This window comes from Schistocerca cancellata, chromosome 2 (genome assembly GCF_023864275.1).
Source record: "Schistocerca cancellata isolate TAMUIC-IGC-003103 chromosome 2, iqSchCanc2.1, whole genome shotgun sequence".
Taxonomy (NCBI): domain Eukaryota; kingdom Metazoa; phylum Arthropoda; class Insecta; order Orthoptera; family Acrididae; genus Schistocerca; species Schistocerca cancellata.
The window spans coordinates 549,810,194-549,831,975 of record NC_064627.1 but is presented as its reverse complement, the minus strand read 5'-3'; the positions used below and the strand labels follow the sequence as shown (position 1 = coordinate 549,831,975).

The 21,782-nt window shown below is 43.2% G+C and overlaps 1 protein-coding gene across 1 annotated transcript in view; it reads right to left on the bottom strand.

Annotated features, from left to right (window-relative positions):
• LOC126162132 (glutamate receptor ionotropic, kainate 2-like) overlaps nucleotides 1-21,782 on the bottom strand; it is a 267,360-nt gene that overhangs the window by 20,456 nt on the left and 225,122 nt on the right. The window contains exon 16 of the mRNA XM_049918426.1: nucleotides 14,575-14,837. Coding sequence (XP_049774383.1) covers nucleotides 14,575-14,837 — 263 coding nt within the window. The remainder of the gene's footprint in view (nucleotides 1-14,574; nucleotides 14,838-21,782) is intronic.

The following is a 21,782-nucleotide window of genomic DNA, read 5'->3' as shown; positions in this document are numbered from 1 at the left end:
CAGACCATATCTTGAAAGGTGGCTACACTGAGTCACAGCGCCAGAGATTGCGCCAAAGAGTATTATTCACCCGCCTCCACTGGCAGTTCTTGTCGTGAAGTCGTCGTGGAGAGTGATTGTTCAGAAGTGGTGGTGGTTAGTGCTTTGCTGAGAGGATGTGGATAGCTGTACCTTTTGAGGCCATGTCGTGTGCCGTTCTTTTGATGGACTAGACAGCAGATGTTGTTCGAATAGAGATGCTGTAATGATCAGAGTGTACTTTTCGTCAATATATATGAAGGTAAAAAATTCCTTTTTTTTTTATTATTTCAATGTCTTACACAATAATGCCTCTTGGTCACAGGTTCAGTCAACAAAGCATCCGGCTCGTGTTCTTGTATTAGACTGTATTTGTGGTTTCTATGTGCAATTATAGTATTTCTGGTTTTTTTAATTACTTCAGTATAAATGGTGTTTAAAATATCTGGTCTTATTGAGGAAGAACCGTGCCAGATGTGTATGTTGAATCACACTTCCACACACAGAACAGCTACACTTGTGTTTTGTTGTTTCGTAGGTTTTATAGTTGCTGGGGACTTAATTAATTAATTGTGTTAACGGAAATTTTGTTTCATTCTTTGTTGTTGTTCTATGCAGTCAGATTGCGTACTAATACTGGTCAGGGCCAACCGGTTACGAGATCGCGTTACCGGACAGACAGCGACGGAAAATTAAAAGTATTTGCATTCTTTATTTAATTAAGCCCCCATGCAATCCTCGCTAGGGTGATCCCCTATCCGTCTCTGCTGCACTTACATACTTTTCATGGTGCGTTAAGTGCCCCCAACGACAAGGCAGCGTCCAACGACACGCTGGGCAGAGGTCACAATGTTTTGCCTGATGAGTGTAGTACTGCCACAAGGAATGATTAAAGCTACAAAACAGTTTAAATACTTAGATCGATTATCCATTCCTCGGGAATCAGATTTGGAATGCAGGATCCAGCAGGCAAGAGGAGCAAATTAAAATGTTAAATGGAGTTCAGTGGAACTAAGCAACATCAAAAGAAACAAGGAAGAGGATTCTGCAAACAGTAGTGGAAAGAATACTGACATACGGTGCAGAAGGATGGGTCCTGGGGGAGCGGCAGAGAAGCAGAATACGGGCAATAGAGATGGCTGGAAGAAGGAAGTCAGCGAGGATACCCAGGTAAGACCGCAGAAAAAGTGAGGAGGTAATGGATATGGAACAACCAGTCGTGCAAAGGGCTGAGAATAGAACTCTTCAATTGTATGGCCATTTACGGCGAATGGAGCAAGAACGATGGCCAAAAGCAGTCCTGATGGTCGAGATTAACGTGGATGGCACTAGTACTTGGAATGACGATGAAGAGAGATATGAAAGAGGAAGACTGCCACGATCGCGAAAGCTGGCGAATAGGAACGCAGGGCAGCTGCTGAAGAGTGGAGAAGCTCTTAAAAGTGAAGTACAGTTTTGTATTTTGCAGAACTGCAAGGTTTCGTGGAACATACTTGCAAAAACGCTGGCGTTTGTGGGATTGGATACTATCCAGGGTTGGCCAACGAGTCGTTGCGGATTCCGACGGAGTCGCCCGCGGCGCATTTTCTTGCATCACCGAAAGCAGAACCCTTGGCGCTTCGCCAGTCCGCCGGCTTAGGTCCTAAATAAAGAACACAGTGCGTTTCGCGGCTGAATTTCGTCTCACACCCTACTGGGAGTCCAATTTAAATTGATTATTCGGCTTTAGTTCAATACTTAAGATCCCGGGACGAAATCTGTAAGGAAAGATTGCACTTATCTGTGCTGTTATTGACGCATTTTTTCAGGAAAAAAGTTATTATGTAATTGTATTAATTAAAAAAAGAGTAGAATCCCAGTAATGAAAACAATCTGAGCAAACAAGACACCTAAAAGAAACCTGTAAGAATTAGCAACGACGTTATAGAACAAGATAATGAGCATCGGTAAATAGGGTAGTTGAAGACAACAATTTGGGGTGCCAGCAAGAGAAGTTAATGGAAGAGTAAAAAGTGAGCAGAAGCGTTTGTGGTAAACTAAATGAGATTTTCAAAACTAAGCTTTCAGTGTACAAAATATTTTGTGTGAGCTGTAGTCGACAGCTCCAGTATATTTAAATACACAGAATACGTAGAAGTTAACATAACCAGAAGGTTTTTACCAAACATGTCGTCATTGTCATATATACTCACGAAGCAAAGTTTACAAGGCGAAATTCGTGGAGTAAAAAAATGTAAACTTCTTACTGTTACAATGAATTAAACACTAAAAAAAATCGACAACTTCCGTGACATTCTCATCGCATTGTAAGACCCCCTACTGGTTCTTTACGATTTTACCCGACTGAAAGTGCCGTCCCTGATTCTTGATCGTCTCTACATTATTTACTGCCTTTAATACGGTTTCAAAATATATTTTGTTGGCTGAGCCGTGACCAATGTAGTCCCCTTTTCCCTATTACGGGAATCCAAGTACGTTGTGAGCATTATGAGAGATAGTGTGGCATGTGGAGGTCTGGATCGGTCCAGGGAGCGTGCATGGATAGCCAAATGGTTTAAGGCGACCGCTCGCAAAAAGTCGGGAAATCTGGGTTCGAGTCCCCCACCGCCACGAATTTTCACGTGCGCTGTATGTAATACAGCTGATGTCAAAGAATTCGCAGTCGGCGAATAAATTTCGTGAAGTTTAAGACTGTGTTGTCAATAGAGAGCAGACAGAGCCAATCGAGATATATAAAACCCAGCCTGTCATTTATTACTGGTTCTCGCTATCCGCATATTCTTTTCTTGTATTTAAACCATGACATAGTTCTGTCATTCCCTTCTCTCTTTTCAGTGTGCAGTATGTGTTAATGTTATAGTTGAATTTTACTGATATACAAATATACAATGCGATTTTGTAAGTGGTCATACTAATGCCAGCTAACATCCTCATCATGTACATGAAGGGCTGGGGCTTTTGGTCCTTTCCATCCCCTTGAAAACTGGTCAACCCATCTCTTCATTGGGCTTCCTAAAGAGATTTTACCTCCTGATTTACATTCTTTTATTGTTTTTGTGATTGTTGCATGTGACATATGGTATTTTGTTACTGTGGCAGTTACGTTTTGCGAATTCATTTCAGCTCGAAGGTAATTATTTCTTTTTTTATCCCTAAAAGTATATCCAGCGATACATCTTGGAAAGTACATCTCACACATTTCTCTTATCTTTTCGTCTCTCTTCTTAGGAGTCCAGTTTTCGCATACACAGAGCAGCACAGGTATAGCCAAACCTTAGAGAACTTCAGTAGGCTATCCTTGCGGACTTTTTTTCCTAACAGCCTGTGTGTGGTTGGATACAAATAGTTAAGTAGGTCCATCTTATTTTGTATTTAATTATTTGCCCCATATGTAATAATGCACCCTAAATATTTAAATGTATTCACTTGCTCTATGATCTGTTGAAATCAGAGACCATGTTTATTATACACTTGCATATCAACTACAATGTGAAGGCATGATTAGTAACTGTATTTTGTATTTTAACCAGACAAAGAGATGTGACTGAAACTGATTTTACTGCTGTACTTTTATATTAAGTTTCACTGAATTCTTACATTATTACAACTTTAATTAGAAGATGAGACCATTTTTACGACAAGAAGCTATGTCAGTATATTATTTTGTAAATAAGTGTATTTCAACTAAATGTCAAGGAACAGCTGGAAATTCGTTCACCATTGTACTGTAATATAAGGGTTGACTAAAAGTGGTCTTTTATACTGTACTTTCAAACAAGATACAATGTTATACACAATCTGTAACTGTAATATGAGGAAGTTAGCCTATGTATTGCTGTGTAATTTGTATCATTTCAATCTAATCTCCCAGGGGTTGACTAGTGCATCTAATAATATTCCGTTGGTTAAAAACCCTGTCACATGAGAGGTGGCATGCCACTCTCTCACTTTAACTGCACTGTTGGTCAGATAAATATTCATATTTTAGGTCATGGTCTCAGTGTTTCTCAGTAGAGCATTTGGTATGTGTGGTTTACGACTCTTTTACATCAGGAAATTGCAGGCAGAATGTTCATGTAACTGAATATGTAGCCTGTAGAGAGCTTGTACCCGAGGAGCTGTAGCGGAGGTGACAGGGAACAGCGAGAAAGATGGATTGTGGGCCACAAATGTTGTGTCCAGCGACCTGGCTGTGCGAGTGATTCGGAGAAGAAGCGCTCCGTGAATTATACCTGAAAAGGGACTTTGGGCTATGGCACTCCACTGTTCCCACTTAGGGTCGAAGCAGGAGGGAGTCAGTTAGCAAAACATTCTTCCTGGACCATGTGACAGACCATCGCAAAGGCGGCCAGTTGGCGGAAAGTGGGTGGAGGAAGCCATTTAAGAGAGATTGCTATAAACTGAACTTTTGTGTAACTGGTGGGATGGTCATAAAATACAAACATTCCCATATATGAACAGAGCGGCTGGTGCACATGTTTAGTCGAGGCAAGACTGTAACTCCCCTGACACCAGGAAGTCGCGAGGTTCGTTTAGTGAGCAGCAAAAACAAATGTTTCATGGCCATAACTGTCTGGGAAGCTTAACAGCCTCCTTTCAGAGACCGAGCGAGGTGGCGCAGTGGTTAGCACACTGGACTCGCATTCGGGAGGACGACGGTTCAATCCCGCGTCCGGCCATCCTGATTTAGGTTTTCCGTGATTTCCCTAGATCACTCCAGGCAAATGCCGGGATGGTTCCCTTGAAAGGGCACGGCCGACTTCCTTCCCCATCCTTCCCTAATCCGAGCTTGTGCTCCGTCTCTAATGACCTCGTTGTCGACGGGACGTTAAACACGAATATCCTCCTCCTCCTCCTTTCAGAAACTGGAAATGGTTGGCCTGGAAATATTAGACCTCTCCATAAAAGAGGGACTTTGGTCCCGTACAGGTAGACGTTTTTTGCCGAAATATGGCTATGCTTACCGTGAGAATGACGGCATCGTGGTCTAAAATCTTTTTTCAGAAAAGAGAGATTTTGAACAGCTGATTGGCTCCTCTAAGGACATGCAAACTAGAGCCTTGCTCCCCCAGCGTGGAAACCGTAGTGCCACCAGGCCAGCAGAACAGTCATGAGGTGAGATTCAATGACTAGAGGATAGTTTGATTTGTACAATGTGGAGGCGGGTTTTTTCTGCTAATTCGGCTCCTGTACTGGGGCTTGGTGGAAAGTGATTGTGATTCTTTACCTTCTTCATCTTCTGGTCCTCCTCTGGTGGAGAATTTCAGGTCTTTCCCTAGTGGGTAAGACTTGTGGTGGCCTAAGTGCAATGGCAGTTTCTAACTATACCGACAGTGGAACTGCATATCATCTCAGACATATTATGTGTCACGAGGCTAAACTTATTCGCCCTGAGTTGGCCGTCTGACGTTCGACAATTCTGGCATATACTGCCGTGTCTGTGAGTCAAATTGGTTTGGCCAAACCAGCGAGCACTCCGAAGAATACTTTACCAATCAAACACCATTCATTTTCTGATTTGCGTTTGTCATTTTTTGTAAGATTTATCAGCTCATTGTAAGTATGAAATGATTAATAAAAACTTATTTTTGTAAACTTAAATACACTACTGATGTGGAAATTCTTCTGACTGTCATATAACCAAACTACAGTGAATGCAAAACTGGATCTTGAGTCTCGCCTTTCATCTACCACGAAATTTTTCATCAAGGTTCCACCATTCTTCAAACGATCCGATCAAACTGCACTCAAATTTCATAGGAAAGCAAAGCCGACAGATAACAGATTAATCAAGGTGTTGGGTGGTTATATTTATCACAACCCCAGAACTAAGAGGCCTGACCTGCTACGCAGAAGGTAACTGTATTGAAAGTAAATAAATAAAACTAGCTCTAAAGATATAAGGCATACAAAAAATGAAGACAATACATACTACACTTACAGGTATCGGGAGGAAAATCCCAAAAGGTAAATGGACCTTGACATCGCAAAAGACATGATGTTCTATGATGTGAGGAAGTCATGAGAGGTGGCATCGTAACTGCCGTCTGCTTCACGTCTGCTGTGCAGCGAGCTACGTTAATTTAAGTATTAACTGTATTTTTCTTACTTGTCACTTCTTCTTCCGTGTATTTTTGCTTTTAGGAAGCTTTAATTGTCGAGTGCTAGTAATAGTGTTCCATAGATTTCGTGTTTGTTTTGAATACAGTCAGAGAGAGTCCCTTTAGCCAACCATAGTGCCAGTAGTGCTAGTGTTTGTTTTCAATACAGTCCAGAGACAGGTAGTGCTATTTTCATTGTTTTCTACAAGAAGTGTCTAGCAACCACAGTTTAGTCAACTATCAGCTGCCTTTAGTGAATTAGCAGTCTAGTTAAAAGTTGATTAACTCTCTACAGTAAAGTGATTTCTTAGGATGGATAGGATGTGTGACTACTGTGTACGGACGCAGGAGGAGCTGGCCACTGTTCGCGAACAGCTGAACATGTTGATGGCCGCGGTCAGCCGTCTTCAGGCTGCTGCCTCGGAGTGTAGCGGCAGTGGGGAGTCCGGTGCGTCGCATGGTACACCCCAGGTGTTACATGCTTCACCCACTGTCCCTTCGCGGGTACCGGGCACGGTTGGGCCACCCTCTCCCCTAGGGGAGTGGCGGGTTCAGCGGCGTGCGCGGCGCACGAGGCGGAGGGTCAATGTGGAGGCTGGCCGTGTGGCATCGCCCGCTCTTCCTGTGAGTGGACATGTGGGTGCTTCTTCAGCAAGGTCCGAGCAGGCACACGGGGGGAGGGGATTATTAGTTATTGGGAGGTCCAACGTTAGGCGGGTGATGGAGCCCCTTAGGGAAATAGCGGAAAGGTCGCGGAAGAAGGCCAGTGTTCACTCTGTCTGCTTACCGGGGGATTTCATCCGAGATGTGGAGGAGGCCCTGCCGGCGGCGATAGAGAGCACTGGGTGCACCCGACTGCAAGTTGTTGCTCATGTCAGCACCAATGACTCCTGCCGTCTGGGTTCAGAGGTCATCCTCAGTTCGTACAGGCGGTTGGCGGAATTGGTGAAGGCGGAAAGCCTCACTCGCGGGGTGGAATCTGAGCTAACTATTTGTAGTATCGTTCCCAGAACCGATCGCGGTCCTCTGGTTTCGAGCGTCTATAGAAAGGTCCCATAACTGCTCCCATTAATAAACGGTCACAATGCCCATATAGTACTAGGGACAGAAAGTTGGCTGAAACCAGACGTAAACAGTAATAAAATCCTAAACTCAGATTGGAATGTATACCGCAGAGACAGGCTGGACAGTAAAGGGGGAGGCGTGTTTATAGCGATAAGAAGTGCAATAGTATCGAAGGAAATCGACGGTGATCCGAAATGTCAAATAATTCGGTTGAAGGTCACGGTTAAAGCAGGCTCAGACATGGTAATTGGATGCCTCTATAGGCCCCTTGCTCAGCAGCTGTTGTGGCTGAGCACCTGAAGGATAATTTGGAAAATATTTCGAGTAGATTTCCCCACCATGTTATAGTTCTGGGTGGAGATTTTAATTTGCCGGATATAGACTGGGAGACTCAAACGTTCATAATGGGTGGCAGGGACAAAGAATCCAGTGAAATTTTTTAAGTACTTTATCTGAAAACTACCTTGAGCAGTTAAACAGAGAACCGACTCGTGGCGATAACATACTAGACCTTCTGGTGACAAACAGACTCGAACTATTTGAAACAGTTAACGCAGAACAGGGAATCAGCGATCATAAAGAGGTTACTGCATCGATGATTTCAGCCGTAAATAGAAATATTAAAAAAGGTGGGAAGATTTTTCTGTTTAGCAAAAGTGACAAAAAGCAGATTACAGAGTACCTGACGGCTCAACACAAAAGTTTTGTCTCAAGTACAGATAATGTTGAGGATCAGTGCACAAAGTTCAAAACCATCGTACAATATGCGTTCGATGAGTATGTGCCAAGCAAGATCGTAAGAGATGGAAAAGAGCCACCGTGGTACAACAACCGAGTTAGAAAAGTGCTGCGGAAGCAAAGGGAACTTCACAGCAAACATAAACATAGCCAAAGCCTTGCAGACAAACAAAAATTACGCGAAGCGAAGTGTAGTGTGAGGAGGGGTATCCGAGAGGCGTTCAATGAATTCGAAAGTAAAGTTCTATGTACTGACTTGGCAGAAAATCCTAAGAAATTTTTGTCTTATGTCAAATCGGTAGGTGGATCAAAACAAAATGTCCAGACACTCTGTGAACAAAATGGTACTGAAACAGAGGATGACAGACTAAGGACTGAAATACTAAATGTCTTTTTCTAAAGCTGTTTCACAGAGGAAGACTGCACTGTAGTTCCTTCTCCAGATTGTCGCACAGATGACAAAATGGTAGATATCGACATAGACGACAGAGGGATAGAGAAACAATTTAAATAGCTCAAAAGAGGAAAGGTCGCTAGACCTGATGGAATACCAGTTCGATTTTACACAGAGTACGCGAAGGAACTAGCCCCCCTTCTTGCAGCGGTGTACCGTAGGTCTCTAGAAGAGCGTAGCGTTTCAAAGGATTGGAAAAGGGCACAGGTCATCCCTGTTTTCAAGAAGGGAAGTCGAACAGATGTGCAGAACTATAGACCTATATCTCTAACGTCGATCACTTGTAGAATTTTGGAACACGTATTGTGTTAGAGTATAATAACTTTTCTGGAGACTAGAAATCTACTCTGTAGGAATCAGCATGGGTTTCGAAAAAGACGGTCGTGTGAAACCCGGCTCGCGCTATTCGTCCACGAGACTCAGCGAGCCATGGACACGGGTTCACAGGTAGATGCCGTGTTTCTTGACTTCCGCAAGGCGTTCGATACAGTTCCCCATAGTCGTTTAATGAACAAAGTAAGAGCATATGGACTACCAGACCAATTGTGTGATTGGATTGAGGAGTTCCTAGATAACAGGACGCAGCATGTCATTCTCAATGGAGAGAAGTCTTCCGAAGTAAGAGTGATTCAGGTGTGCCGCAGGGAAGTGTCGTACGACCATTGCTAGTCACAATATACTTAAATGACCTTGTGGATGACATCGGAAGTTCACTGAGGCTTTTTGCGTATGATGCTGTGGTATATCGAGAGGTTGTAACAATGGAAAATTGTACTGAAATGCAGGAGGATCTGCAGCGAATTGACGCATGGTGCAGGGAATGGCAATTGAATCTCAATGTAGACAAATGTAATGTGCTGCGAATACATAGAAATATAGATGCCTTATCATTTAGCTACAAAATAGCAGGTCAGCAACTGGAAGCAGTTAATTCCATAAATTATCTGGGAGTACGCATTAGGAGTGATTTAAAATGGAATGATCATGTAAAGTTGATCGTTGGTAAAGCAGATGCCAGACTGAGATTCATTGTAAGAATGCTAAGGAAATGCAATCCGAAAACAAAGGAAGTAGGTTACAGTATGCTTGTTTGCCCACTGCTTGAATACTGCTCAGCAGTGTGGGATCCGTACCAGATAGGGCTGATAGAAGAGATAGAGAAGATCCAACGGAGAGCAGCACGCTTCATTACAGGATCATTTAGTAATCGCGAAAGCGTTACGGAGATGATAGATAAACTCCAGTGGAAGACTCTACAGGAGAGACAATCAGTAGCTCGGTACGGGCTTTTGTTGAAGTTTCGAGAACATACCTTCACCGAAGAGTCAAGCAGTATATTGCTCACTCCTACGTATATCTCGCGAAGAGACCATGAGGATAAAATCAGAGAGATTAGAGCCCACGCAGAAGCATACCGACAATCCTTCTTTCCACGAACAGTACGAGACTGGAATAGAAGAGAGAACCGATAGATGTACTCAAGGTACCCTCCGCCACACACCGTCAGGTGGCTTGCGGAGTATGGATGTAGATGTAGATGTAGTCATATGGGTTGTTGCAACTGTTTCTCAAGTAACAGCATTAATACCTAATGCAAGCAGTAATGTTAAGACGCAGACCAAGAGATGTGACAAGGTTTTATCATTATAACAGAAAGATTTTTATATTTTTTCATTTGAAGGAGTGCGCGTTGTAAGCTTCACTGCTAAAGCAAAGCTTCTTGAGTATTTATGGTAAGATAATTGGTGACGTTTGCTAAAACCTTCTGGCTATTCTAATCATATGTATTCTGTATACACTATGGCGTGGATGCATGCAGTATTTCGGTTTGAAAGCGTATCATATAATAATGGTACCATATCCTGAGGCAAGCTGGCCCACAACTATTGCAAATGATCCCTGGCACTGAAACAAGGTTGTCGACGAGCTTGGATCACACATGTTCTATCAGAGACAGATATAGGGTTCTCGCTGGGCACAGGAGTACCTCAACATCACGCAGGCAGTCCAAACAGACACGTTACATGCACAGACGAGCATTTTCCTGTCGAAAAACGTCACCACGAGAGGTTACACATGAGGTTACACATGAGGAAACTCGATTCATTGCTGAACACAATGCGATGTCATTCATCAGTTGTCCATGCTTCCCAGTTATGGCACCAGACTAAGAGCGCCCGTTTGTGATGTGGTGTTACCGACAGCCCGCTCATGGGATGGTAATTCCCTGCTCCAGCTTGCTGCTAGTCTTTGACCAATGGTGCGGGATGACACAGAAAGTTGCAAGGAGTCCATTACTTGAATTTTTAGTGCGGAAAATCATTCAGAAACTAGATTTGCTCGATGAGCAATAGAGAGACACACGCTGATTGTCGGTAGAAAATACGCGAAAGAAAACAAATGGATCAGAGAATAGACTGGAGGGTACGACGTACTTATGCTGCAGTGACAATGAAATGACAGTGGGCATCAGAAGTAGGCAGAGGGAGGGAGGGTGGGTGCATCATCGAAGTTCTCTGCTGGATTTAAGAGGTAAGAAAAGAGAGAAGCCAACACAATTGAAGCTGGGTCGATGGCTTTAGGAAAAAATGTGGGAGCTAAATGGTCGCGTGCAAATGAAGGCCATGCATGGGATTTAGATGAGGTCTTTATCAAGTAGTGGACATCAAGTGACAATTGGTGATGTTGACGATAGTGACGGTGATAATTTTCTTTTGTTCAGTATCTTGAACACGGCGATTCAATCCAGGATATCCACAACTATAGTAATTATTTCGAACCGTATTATAGCACCAGCTGCAATTTTATTTTCTTAACATCACGATCAGTTTCAGCAGACTGTGTACATGCACGACCATCTGCAAAAGGCCTTGATGGCTGAAACGCACCATTGTGTTAAAAAAATTCCATCTGGTGCTGTAGCTTGATTCTAATGTTGATAATTCTTTACATCATTCTTGTTTATATTGCTACAGAGATAAATCAATATCCATGATTCAAAGTTCGACTCATGATCATTGTTGCTTCAGAACAGCTACAAGAGTGTTTCTGTCGTGTCTCCAGTAATGTGCGATTTATTTCGGCAAAGAGCCGTGTACTTTGATATGTGATTAAACCGCCGAATGGAGAACGAGGGATAAGAAGCCATAGGGTTCTTCCCAGGGTAAAAGGCTACGGCAACATGATCTGTAGATGTCTGTTTGAGGATGCAAACTTGTCACAACCATCTTTGACTCCTAGCACTCTTGCCACCAGCCAGTCTGCACGTAAAACGCAGCTCTATGGTTGATAGTAGCCAATTCATCTTCCCATACTTCGCTCCTGTCACGCCACACCACCAGAAGTCGCCCACAAACTACATGGTCCTACCAATGTGACGACTGACGAATGGGGGGATGTCTGGTGCTGCTCCCTGCAGCCAATAGCTGTGCCACACTCATTGGCACACCCATGTGCATGGTCCCTAGAACTTCCCGCACGCTGCATCACACAGTAACAAGCAACAACTCCCATCCACCTCCTTGAATAGAGAATACACTGTGTGTGTTGAGTGCCAGCGTGGCACTCAGCATCAGCATGTGAAGTCTTGCTCTGTACAATTAAATATTAGGTCTGTGACATACAAACCTGTGCCATGTCGAGATTGTTGGCATTGTCTTCCGCAACCGATAGTTTGTTTCAAAGATTTATGTCACGTACTTCTTGCAAGATTTTCATGTAATTGTTTCTTTTAATCGTACATTCTTGTCTTGCTTACGTTATTCAGTAGTGTATGTCTTATTGGACATATGACAATCCTCTGTGACACATAAATCCACCGCTTCTCTGGTGACATTTGTATTCCTTTTTGTTTTGTTTGTGTGATTTCACTGTAGCCTGATAAACATACATAAAAACAATGATACATTCACGTGTTCACTTCGTCATAATTGTACATTTTCAACACTTTCAATCTTGTAGAAATTCTCGCACAAATACCTTGGGATTTCATGTTGTCGCTTTCAGCATAGATATTTATTGTTGTGATGATGTACATCATCTGAACAATCTAATTACTCGTTTGGTAATGTGTTTCACCATTTTCCATATTGACTTTCATTTGTTCTGATTTTATCACTTGTGTTTACTTATGGTTTGTAAAATGTTGCATTGCATGTCACGTACAGTAACACTGATGACATCTTCTAAATGTGTTTGAGTGCAGAATGTATGTCTCCTCTCACATGTTTTAAGAGTGAAAGTCAACTTAATGGACCTTACGTCATGTCAACATTTCGTCTGACCGTTGTTATTTTTGCTCATGTAGATGGAATGTACGAAGTTACTAGGTATATTTTAAAGATAAATCGTTGTAATGCATTACTTTACTTTTGGATTGTATGGTTGTGTTTGTACTGGACCTAAGTCTCTGTTTTCGGCTGTCTGATATATGAGTCAGGGATGATTGCAAGGACTGTGTGAATTTCCACTAAAATAGACAAAGTCCAATTTAATTTAGTTTTATGAGCAAAATCGGTATAGTTTTTTACGTTCGACTGAGAAACTTATCATATCTGTGAAGACATTTACGTGGAAATTCGAAAAAGTAAATAGAGGAAAGTGATATTTCCACTCGCGAATACTGATGTCGGTGATGTAACAGATTCCAAGTCACCCGTATAATTTAGAAAGTCAAATAAGGTGTTTTTCATATCTAGAAAACCAGCAAACATGTCTTCCACCTGCTAAATGCACACACCACAATCGATCTACTCTCAACTAAATAAAGACGTCAAATACGATGAAGCAGGTTAATTAATTGATCAATTTAATTAAGTAGTCAATCAAACTGATAAGAGTGAGATGGGCTGTTCCAATAACTCAGACCTGAAAGCAGCGAGGGGGAGGGGGTGAGTTGGAGGTTTCCTGAGGGGAGAGGGGAGTGGGAGGAGGTGAGGGAACGAAGGGTTATGTGCCTGTCAATCAAAAGGAAGGATCCTTTTAGCAGAACAATAAGTTAAGTACCTGTCAATCAAAGAACAACAGGTTTGCCCCTGAGTATATACTTGTCCCTGATGTAGGCAACCTGCACTAACAAAATGAATTGGCGACCGCTTTGACCCAATATTGACGAGGTCATCAATACCCTTTCTTTAAATAAATACAGAAGATTCTGGTGAAAATCTATTGAAAAATGACAATGAATTTCGAACCATGTCGTATCCTCAAACACTTACTGAAAATACGAATCTGCAATTGTGAGATTTATAAAAGATCAACCATAAAAGTCAGACAAAACACAGAAGAACAAAAAATCAGTAGAGGCGAAAGTAAAGATGACTATGGCTGGATGACTAATTAGAAATAATAGGTGACTGAGCCACTCTGCGACATTTAACAATCTCAGAGACAATATTTCGGGAAGAAGTCCTGACATCATATAAAACCTTAAAACAAGAACTACATTCTCCTCAATATTAAAAAAGAGGGTGTGTCCTGTGGCAGGCCCAGACCTGCCCTCATCTTATCATGTAGAACACACTCAATTAAAATATGTCTCATTGACAAGATGCTTCACCAATAAAAGAAGCGAAACGCATATGGCAAAAAACAAACTGACTTCAGTTAATTGCATAGACAGAACACATCTCCACGAATATGAAAAAATTGTTTAAGAGAGTGTTAACTAGTAAGAAGATGCATAGAATGTGGCTGTAACTCGCTTCTAGAGATCCAAATGATGAAGTAGCGTACTTCCCTACATGATACATCAACGATTTGGTTCATAAACACAATTTAAAAAAAAAAAAAAAACGCCTTTTCGAGAGCCCGTGGCAAGTGCAGCTATAGATGTTCGTTGTAGTTTATAACATGCAGCTGATAAATCAAAATGTTTCATATATGTTGGTACAGTCTGAAAATATTATGGCGGGAATCTTTAATCTCTGTTGTGTGGCATGGGTGTGTGTGCCAGGACCATAGAAATGTATGTGATTTTTTTTTTTAAATTGTTGTCTCGAGATGATAATTTAGACTTCTTGACAACCCTTCAAAAAGCGTTTTCAGATGCGTTACTATAATATACTTTCTTTTTCCATGCGTGGCAGATGTGCCCCATCCCTTTGCTACACCCCTCCGTTACACCCTATACGTTCCTCAGCAAGCCATCAGCTCAAGGTGAGAAGCTAACAGCAGAGTCTCCACAGTGTTCTCACTGACCTTCTCCTCGACGGCGATCTTACGGCAGTTCCACAGCAGCTCCAGGATGGCGACGAAGAAGGCCCCCAGCGTTCCGAAGGCGAGCACGAGGAAGACGCCGCCCACGTTGAGGATGCCCAGCTCCGCGCTGTCGACCGTGTTCACGTCAGAGGGGCACTCCTTGCCCTCGGGCGCCTTCCACCAGCGCGTCTTGAGTGCGCTCAGGTTGCCGCGCTCCTGCAGCTGCAGCACAGCACCGCTCACCGCTGTCCGGAACGGCGAGTCTGCACACCAGGAAGGGCAGGTCAGCGCGTGATGCCTACAGGCCGTACGACGTAAATTTATGTCTCGTAGGTACGATAGGAGTAAATGAGGGAGAACTAGCGACTCATGTGGCTTGGCGCAAGCAGTTTCCTATTTGGCTTCGATATGTGCCTAAAGTGAACGCTTGTATATTGCCCAGATAGCAATGATGATTGCAGAAGATATCAATGTTATCGTGTCACAGTGGATGAAGAGCAGACAACAATGGACAGGAGGCTCTTCTGATGAATCACTTTGTGCTGCCACTTAGAGGTCTGAGTTCCCATCTAAGCAGCGACCGGAAGCTCCACAGTCATATCATCGCCAGGTGGAGGCTGTACACATCATCATCATTACATGCTACTGGAAACTGGGTACCTGCCATGGAACTGGACTACAGACTAGTCAGTTTTGTGTTGATAACGACTTCATGAGGACTTTACGACTTTCTGAGTAATGGAACTATACCTGTTCTACTCCAGATGAATATCAGGGGCCACTTCACTCAAGATAAGGTAATGCCATGACCTGATACTCTTCTGGCTGCACAGGGGGTCTGGACCCCTCCACCGTCCTCCACACCTATAAATCTCTCATACGCCCTATACTCTGTTATGCCCATCCCTCCTGGATCGCCGCCCCTCCTACCTTCTAAAAATGTTCAAATGTGTGTGAAATATTATGGGACTTAACTGCTAAGGTCATCAGTCCCTAAGCTTACACACCTTTCTTTTTTTTTGTTTTGGTCATCAGTCTACTGGCTGGTTTGATGCGGCCCGCCACGAATTCCTTTCCTCTGCTAACCTCTTCATCTCAGAGTAGCACTTGCAACCTACGTCCTCAATTATTTGCTTGACGTATTCCAATCTCTGTCTTCCTCTACAGTTTTTGCCCCATACAGCTCCCTCTAGTATCATGGAAGTCATTGCCTCACGTCTTAGCAGATGTCCTATCATCATGTCCCTTCTCCTTATCAGTGTTTTCCACATATTCCTTTCCTCTCCGATTCTGCGTAGAACCTCCTCATTCCTTACCTTATCAGTCCACCTAATTTTCAACATTCGTCTATAGCACCACATCTCAAATGCTTCGATTCTCTTCTGTTCCGGTTTTCCCACAGTCCATGTTTCACTACCATACAATGCTGTACTCCAGACGTACATCCTCAGAAATTTCTTCCTCAAATTAAGGCCGGTATTTGATATTAGTAGACTTCTCTTGGCCAGAAATGCCTTTTTTGCCATAGCGAGTCTGCTTTTGATGTCCTGCTTCCTCCGTCCGTCATTGGTTATTTTACTGCCTAGGTAGCAGAATTCCTTAATTTCATTGACTTCGTGACCATCAATCCTGATGTTAAGTTTCTCGCTGTTCTCATTTCTACCACTTCTCATTACCTTCGTCTTTCTCCTACTTACTCTCAAACCATACTGTGTACTCATTAGACTGTTCATTCCGCTCAGCAGATCATTTAATTCTTCTTCACTCTCACTCAGGATAGCAATGTCATCAGCGAATCGTATCATTGATATTCTTTCACCTTGTATTTTAATTCCACTCCTGAAGCTTTCTTTTATTTCCATCATTGCTTCCTCGATGTACAGATTGAAGCGTAGGGGCGAAAGGCTACAGCCTTGTCTTACACCCTTCTTAATACGAGCACTTCGTTCTTGATCGTCCACTCTTATTATTCCCTCTTGGTTGTTGTACATATTGTATATGACCCGTCTCTCCCTATAGCTTACCCCTACTTTTTTCAGAATCTCGAACAGCTTGCACCATTTTATATTGTCGAACGCTTTTTCCAGGTCGACAAATCCTATGAAAGTGTCTTGATTTTTCTTTAACCTTGCTTCCATTATTAGCCGTAACGTCAGAATTGCCTCTCTCGACCCTTTACTTTTCCTAAAGTCAAACTGATCGTCACCTCGCGCATTCTCAATTTTCTTTTCCATTCTTATGTATAGTATTCTTCTAATCAGCTTCGATGCATGAGCTGTTAAGCTGATTGTTCGATAATTCTCGCACTTGTCAGCTCTTGCCGTCTTCGGAATTGTGTGGATGATTCTTTTCCGAAAGTCGCCAGACTCGTATATTCTACACACCAAGGTGAATAGTCGTTTTGTTTCCACTTCCCCCAGTGATTTTAGAAATTCTGATGGAATGTTATCTATCCCTTCTGCCTTATTTGACCGTAAGTCCACCACGGCTCTTTTAAATTCCGATTCTAATACTGGATCCCCTATCTCTTCTAAATCGACTCCTGTTTCTTCTTCTATCACATCAGACAAATCTTCACCCTCATAGAGGCTTTCAATGTAGTCTTTCCACTTATCTGCTCTCTCCTCTGCATTTAACAGTGGAATTCCCGTTGCACTCTTAATGTTACCACCGTTGCTTTTAATGTCACCAAAGGTTGTTTTGACTTTCCTATATGCTGAGTCTGTCCTTCCGACAATCATATCTTTTTCGATGTCTTCACATTTTTCCTGCAGCCATTTCGTCTTAGCTTCCCTGCACTTCCTATTTATTTCATTCCTCAGCGACTTGTATTTCTGTATTCCTGATTTTCCCGGAACATGTTTGTACTTCCTCCTTTCATCAATCAACTGAAGTATTTCTTCTGTTACCCATGGTTTCTTCGCAGCTACCTTCTTTGTACCTATGTTTTCCTTCCCAACTTCTGTGATGGCCCTTTTTAGAGATGTCCATTCCTCTTCAACTGTACTGCCTACTGCGCTATTCCTTGTTGCTGTTTCTATAGCGTTAGAGAACTTCAAACGTATCTCGTCATTCCTTAGTACTTCCGTATCCCACTTCTTTGCGTATTGATTCTTCCTGACTAATGTCTTGAGTTTCAGCCTACTCTTCATCACTACTATATTGTGATCTGAGTCTATATCTGCTCCTGGGTACGCCTTACAATCCAGTATCTGATTTCTGAATCGCTGTCTGACCATGATGTAATCTAATTGAAATCTTCCCGTATCTCCCGGCATTTTCCAAGTATACCTCCTCCTCTTGTGATTCTTGAACAGGGTATTCGCTATTACTAGCTGAAACTTGTTACAGAACTCAATTAGTCTTTCTCCTCTTTCATTCCTTGTCCCAAGCCCATATTCTCCTGTAACCTTTTATTCTACTCCTTGCCCTATAACTGCATTCCAGTCGCCCATGACTGTTAGATTTTCGTCCCCCTTTACATACTGCATTACCCTTTCAATATCCTCATACACTTTCTCTATCTCTTCGTCTTCAGCTTGCGACGTCGGCATGTATACCTGAACTATCGTTGTCGGTGTTGGTCTACTGTCGATTCTGATTAGAACAACCCGGTCACTGAACTGTTCACAGTAACACACCCTCTGCCCTACCTTCGTATTCATAACGAATCCTACACCTGTTATAGCATTTTCCGCTGCTGTTGATATTATCTGATACTCATCTGACCAGAAATCCTTGTCTTCCTTCCATTTCACTTCACTGACCTCTACTATATCTAGATTGAGCATTTACATTTCTCTTTTCAGATTTTCTAGTTTCCCTACCACGTTCAAACTTCTGACATTCCACGCCCCGACTCGTAGAACGTTATCCTTTCGTTGATTATTCAATCTTTTTCTCATGGTAACCTCCCCCTTGGCAGTCCCCTCCCGGAGATCCTCCCTATTCCGGAATCTTTTGCCAATGGAGAGATCATCATGACACTTCTTCAAACACAGGCCACATGTCCTGTGGATACACGTTACGTGTCTTTAATGCAGTGGTTTCCATTGCCTTCTGCATCCTCATGTCGTTGATCATTGCTGATTCTTCCGCCTTTAGGGGCAATTTCCCACCCCTAGGACAAGAGAGTGCCCTGAACCTCTATCCGCTCCTCCCTCTTTGACAAGGCCGTTGGCAGAATGAGGCTGACTTCTTATGCCAGAAGTTTTCGGCCGCCAATGCTGATTATTTATCAAAATTTAGGCAGTGGCGGGGATCGAACCCGGAACCGAAGACGTTTTGATTATGAATCAAAGACGCTACCCCTAGACCATGGGTCTACACACTACTTAACCTCAATTATCCTAAGGAGAAAGACACACACACCCATGCCCGAGGGAGGACTCGAACCTCCGCCGGAATCCTACCTTCTACAAATCCCTTTAAATCCTGGAACGCCACGTGCTCCGCCTCGCCTATCGCATCCGCCACCCCTCCCCCATGCAGATCCACTATGACTTAATTCCTTTCCAACACCTCTTCCTGATGATGCCCTCATCCCCTCCATCTACCCCTTCTACCAACTTTGATCCTCCCCTTCCTCCTTCTATGTTTTTCCTCCAGGACACCCTCTTTCCTTTCTCTCCCTTCTCTCCCTCCTCTCTTCCTCCCCCATCCCCCCTCCCTGGGCTTCCACACTCCCCCCTACTCTCTCCCTTTCCCCTCCCTTCTTCTCTCCCACTGGAATCTACCACCTCCCCTTCTCCTCCTCCCTAATCTCGTCCCTCTGGCAAGCCCCCGGCTTTTTGGTGTGAATGGTCCATCTTCGTGTGCTGGAGATCGTTGCCAGTGCTCGTGTTTGTCTTCGCGTCGGTGCTTCAGTGTCTCTCCGTTCGTGCTCCTCCGTTCATGTGTGTAAACTCTGTCTTCTCCAGTGTGTACAGTGATTACCGTTTTTTATCCAAACAGTGCGCCCATGTATGGCTTCATTTATTTTACTATGTCTGTCTCCCGTTTTTATCCGCCATGTTTGTTTTTCTCGGTCTTTCTGTTTACTGTATGTATTCTCTATGGCCGAAGAGCAGTGTAGATAGGCCGCTGCCGGCCTACCTTTATTGTAAAGGTATGAAAATAACAATAAAGAAAAAAAATCTGATACTCCGCTCATGCCTGTCGAACTATTGTGTGTGGTACGCTCAAGCTCTCGGATGTAACCTGATATGGGTCCCTTACCCCACCCCCACTCCCCATTCAGCTACTTACATCTGTAAGGGAATTATTTGTGAGCATTTTACCTCATTGATACTGCACTTCGTAAAATACTTCTCGATTAGTTAGATGGTGCCATACTGTAATACAACTAATGGTGGACAGCACGAAATTACCATATAGAGGAGGTGGAATAAGTCTGACACAATGTATTTACACGCATACCTTACAATGTATCATCCACTTGCTAACAGGTTCATTATTGTCTCACCAATGCTGTACCAGATCTTAAGCCATGTGTTTCTTGCTCGTTTCTGTCTGATTGCTATTCCCATTTTCTACGTAAAATAACACAATTTCAAAGCAATGGAAATTTCACTAATAAAAACTACTCATTTTTTCAAAAATGATTATTAATAAACCAAAAATTTTAGCACTACTGCTATGATTAGTTGATATTTTGGACTTAGTTGTTAGTAAAAAAAAAGACACCTTTTGTAAGCGATACCAAACAAACACTGACAAATATTCAGAGCTAAAATATTGGTATCGGTTTTAAGAGATAGGTTTTTCCCATTCCTAGATGGAGTCCCATATTTAATATCTCCATAGTCTGTGTGAATCTCGCCATAGCACGCCGCTGTGCGGTGGCTCGGGGCTGTTGTTGCTGAGACGATCCGATGCTGTCAGATACAACCAGCCACCTCTCCACAGGTTGAAGGCTGATGAAGTACCACCGAGAACTTCACAGCCCATGTAGGTATTTGCAACCGACAGCACTCAATACGCGTTAACTGCTAGAAACTGGCGGAAACATCCTGGGTATTTGATAAATGAGTGAAACAAAGAGAGAGAGAGTGGGGGGGGGGGGGGAGAAAGAGAGGGAGAGAGAGAGAGGAAGAGAAGAAGAGAAAGAGAAAGAAAGAGGAAGAGAGGAACCGAAGAAGAAGACCAAGAAGAAGGAGTGGGAGTGGGAGTGGGAGTGGGAGTGGGACTCTGTCTAGCTTCTGAGACAGCCAGCGGTCAAGGTAACGAGACTCTGGCCACGATAAGACCAACAGACCGTATCCTGTTGATGGGTGAAGCTGCAGGGGGACGCAGAATGCAGCCAGTCTTAAAAAAAAAGCGATCTAAGAATATTTGTATTATACGACAATAAAAATGTTCAAATGTTTGTGAATTCCTATGGGACCAAACTGCTGAGGCCATCGGTCCCTAGACTACACTCTACTTAAACTAACTTATGCTAAAAACAATACACACACCCATGCCCAAGGGAGGACTCGAACCTCCGGCGGGAGGGGCCGTGCAATCCGTGACATGGTGCCTCCCACCCTGCGTGGCACATGAGAATATTTCCAATAATAAGTCGTAATTAAAATCATGACATCACAAGGTGGCAACCGTCTATCAGTGTACCAGTCCCTCATTATTTTCCTAAAAAGTCATTCCACAATTATGAAACTGGTGGGTAGCTACGAATTGCACATGACATCGAAGAATGGCTATAGATTCTCCTCCAACGCTGAAGACGAATGTAAAGTCCAATAAAAAAAAGATACAACACGAAGAAATTACGAAGGTCACTCCAAAAGAAATGCACACTATTTTTGTAAAAATACAGTTTTCATTCTGCATGTGTTAAAGTTTTACAGTGTGTAGATACATCCTTCGCACTTATTTTCAAACTTAGTTCAACCTGTTCCCGTGAGTGGCGCCGTCACAGCATGTCTTCAAGATGGCTGCTACACTTGCCGTTCGTCAGAAGCAACGTGCTGTCATAGAATTCCTGTGCTGTGGAAACGAGACAGTGGCAAACATCCACAGTAGGTTGAAAAAGGTGTATGGAGATGCTGCTGGCGATCGCAGTACAGTTAGTCGGTGGGCAAGCAGGTTACATGATGAAAGCGGGCACGGCAATATTGAGGATTGTCCTCTCAGCAGCAGGCCTCGTACTGCACACGCTCCAGACAATGTGCAGAGAGTTAACGAATTGGTGACTGCTGACAGACGCA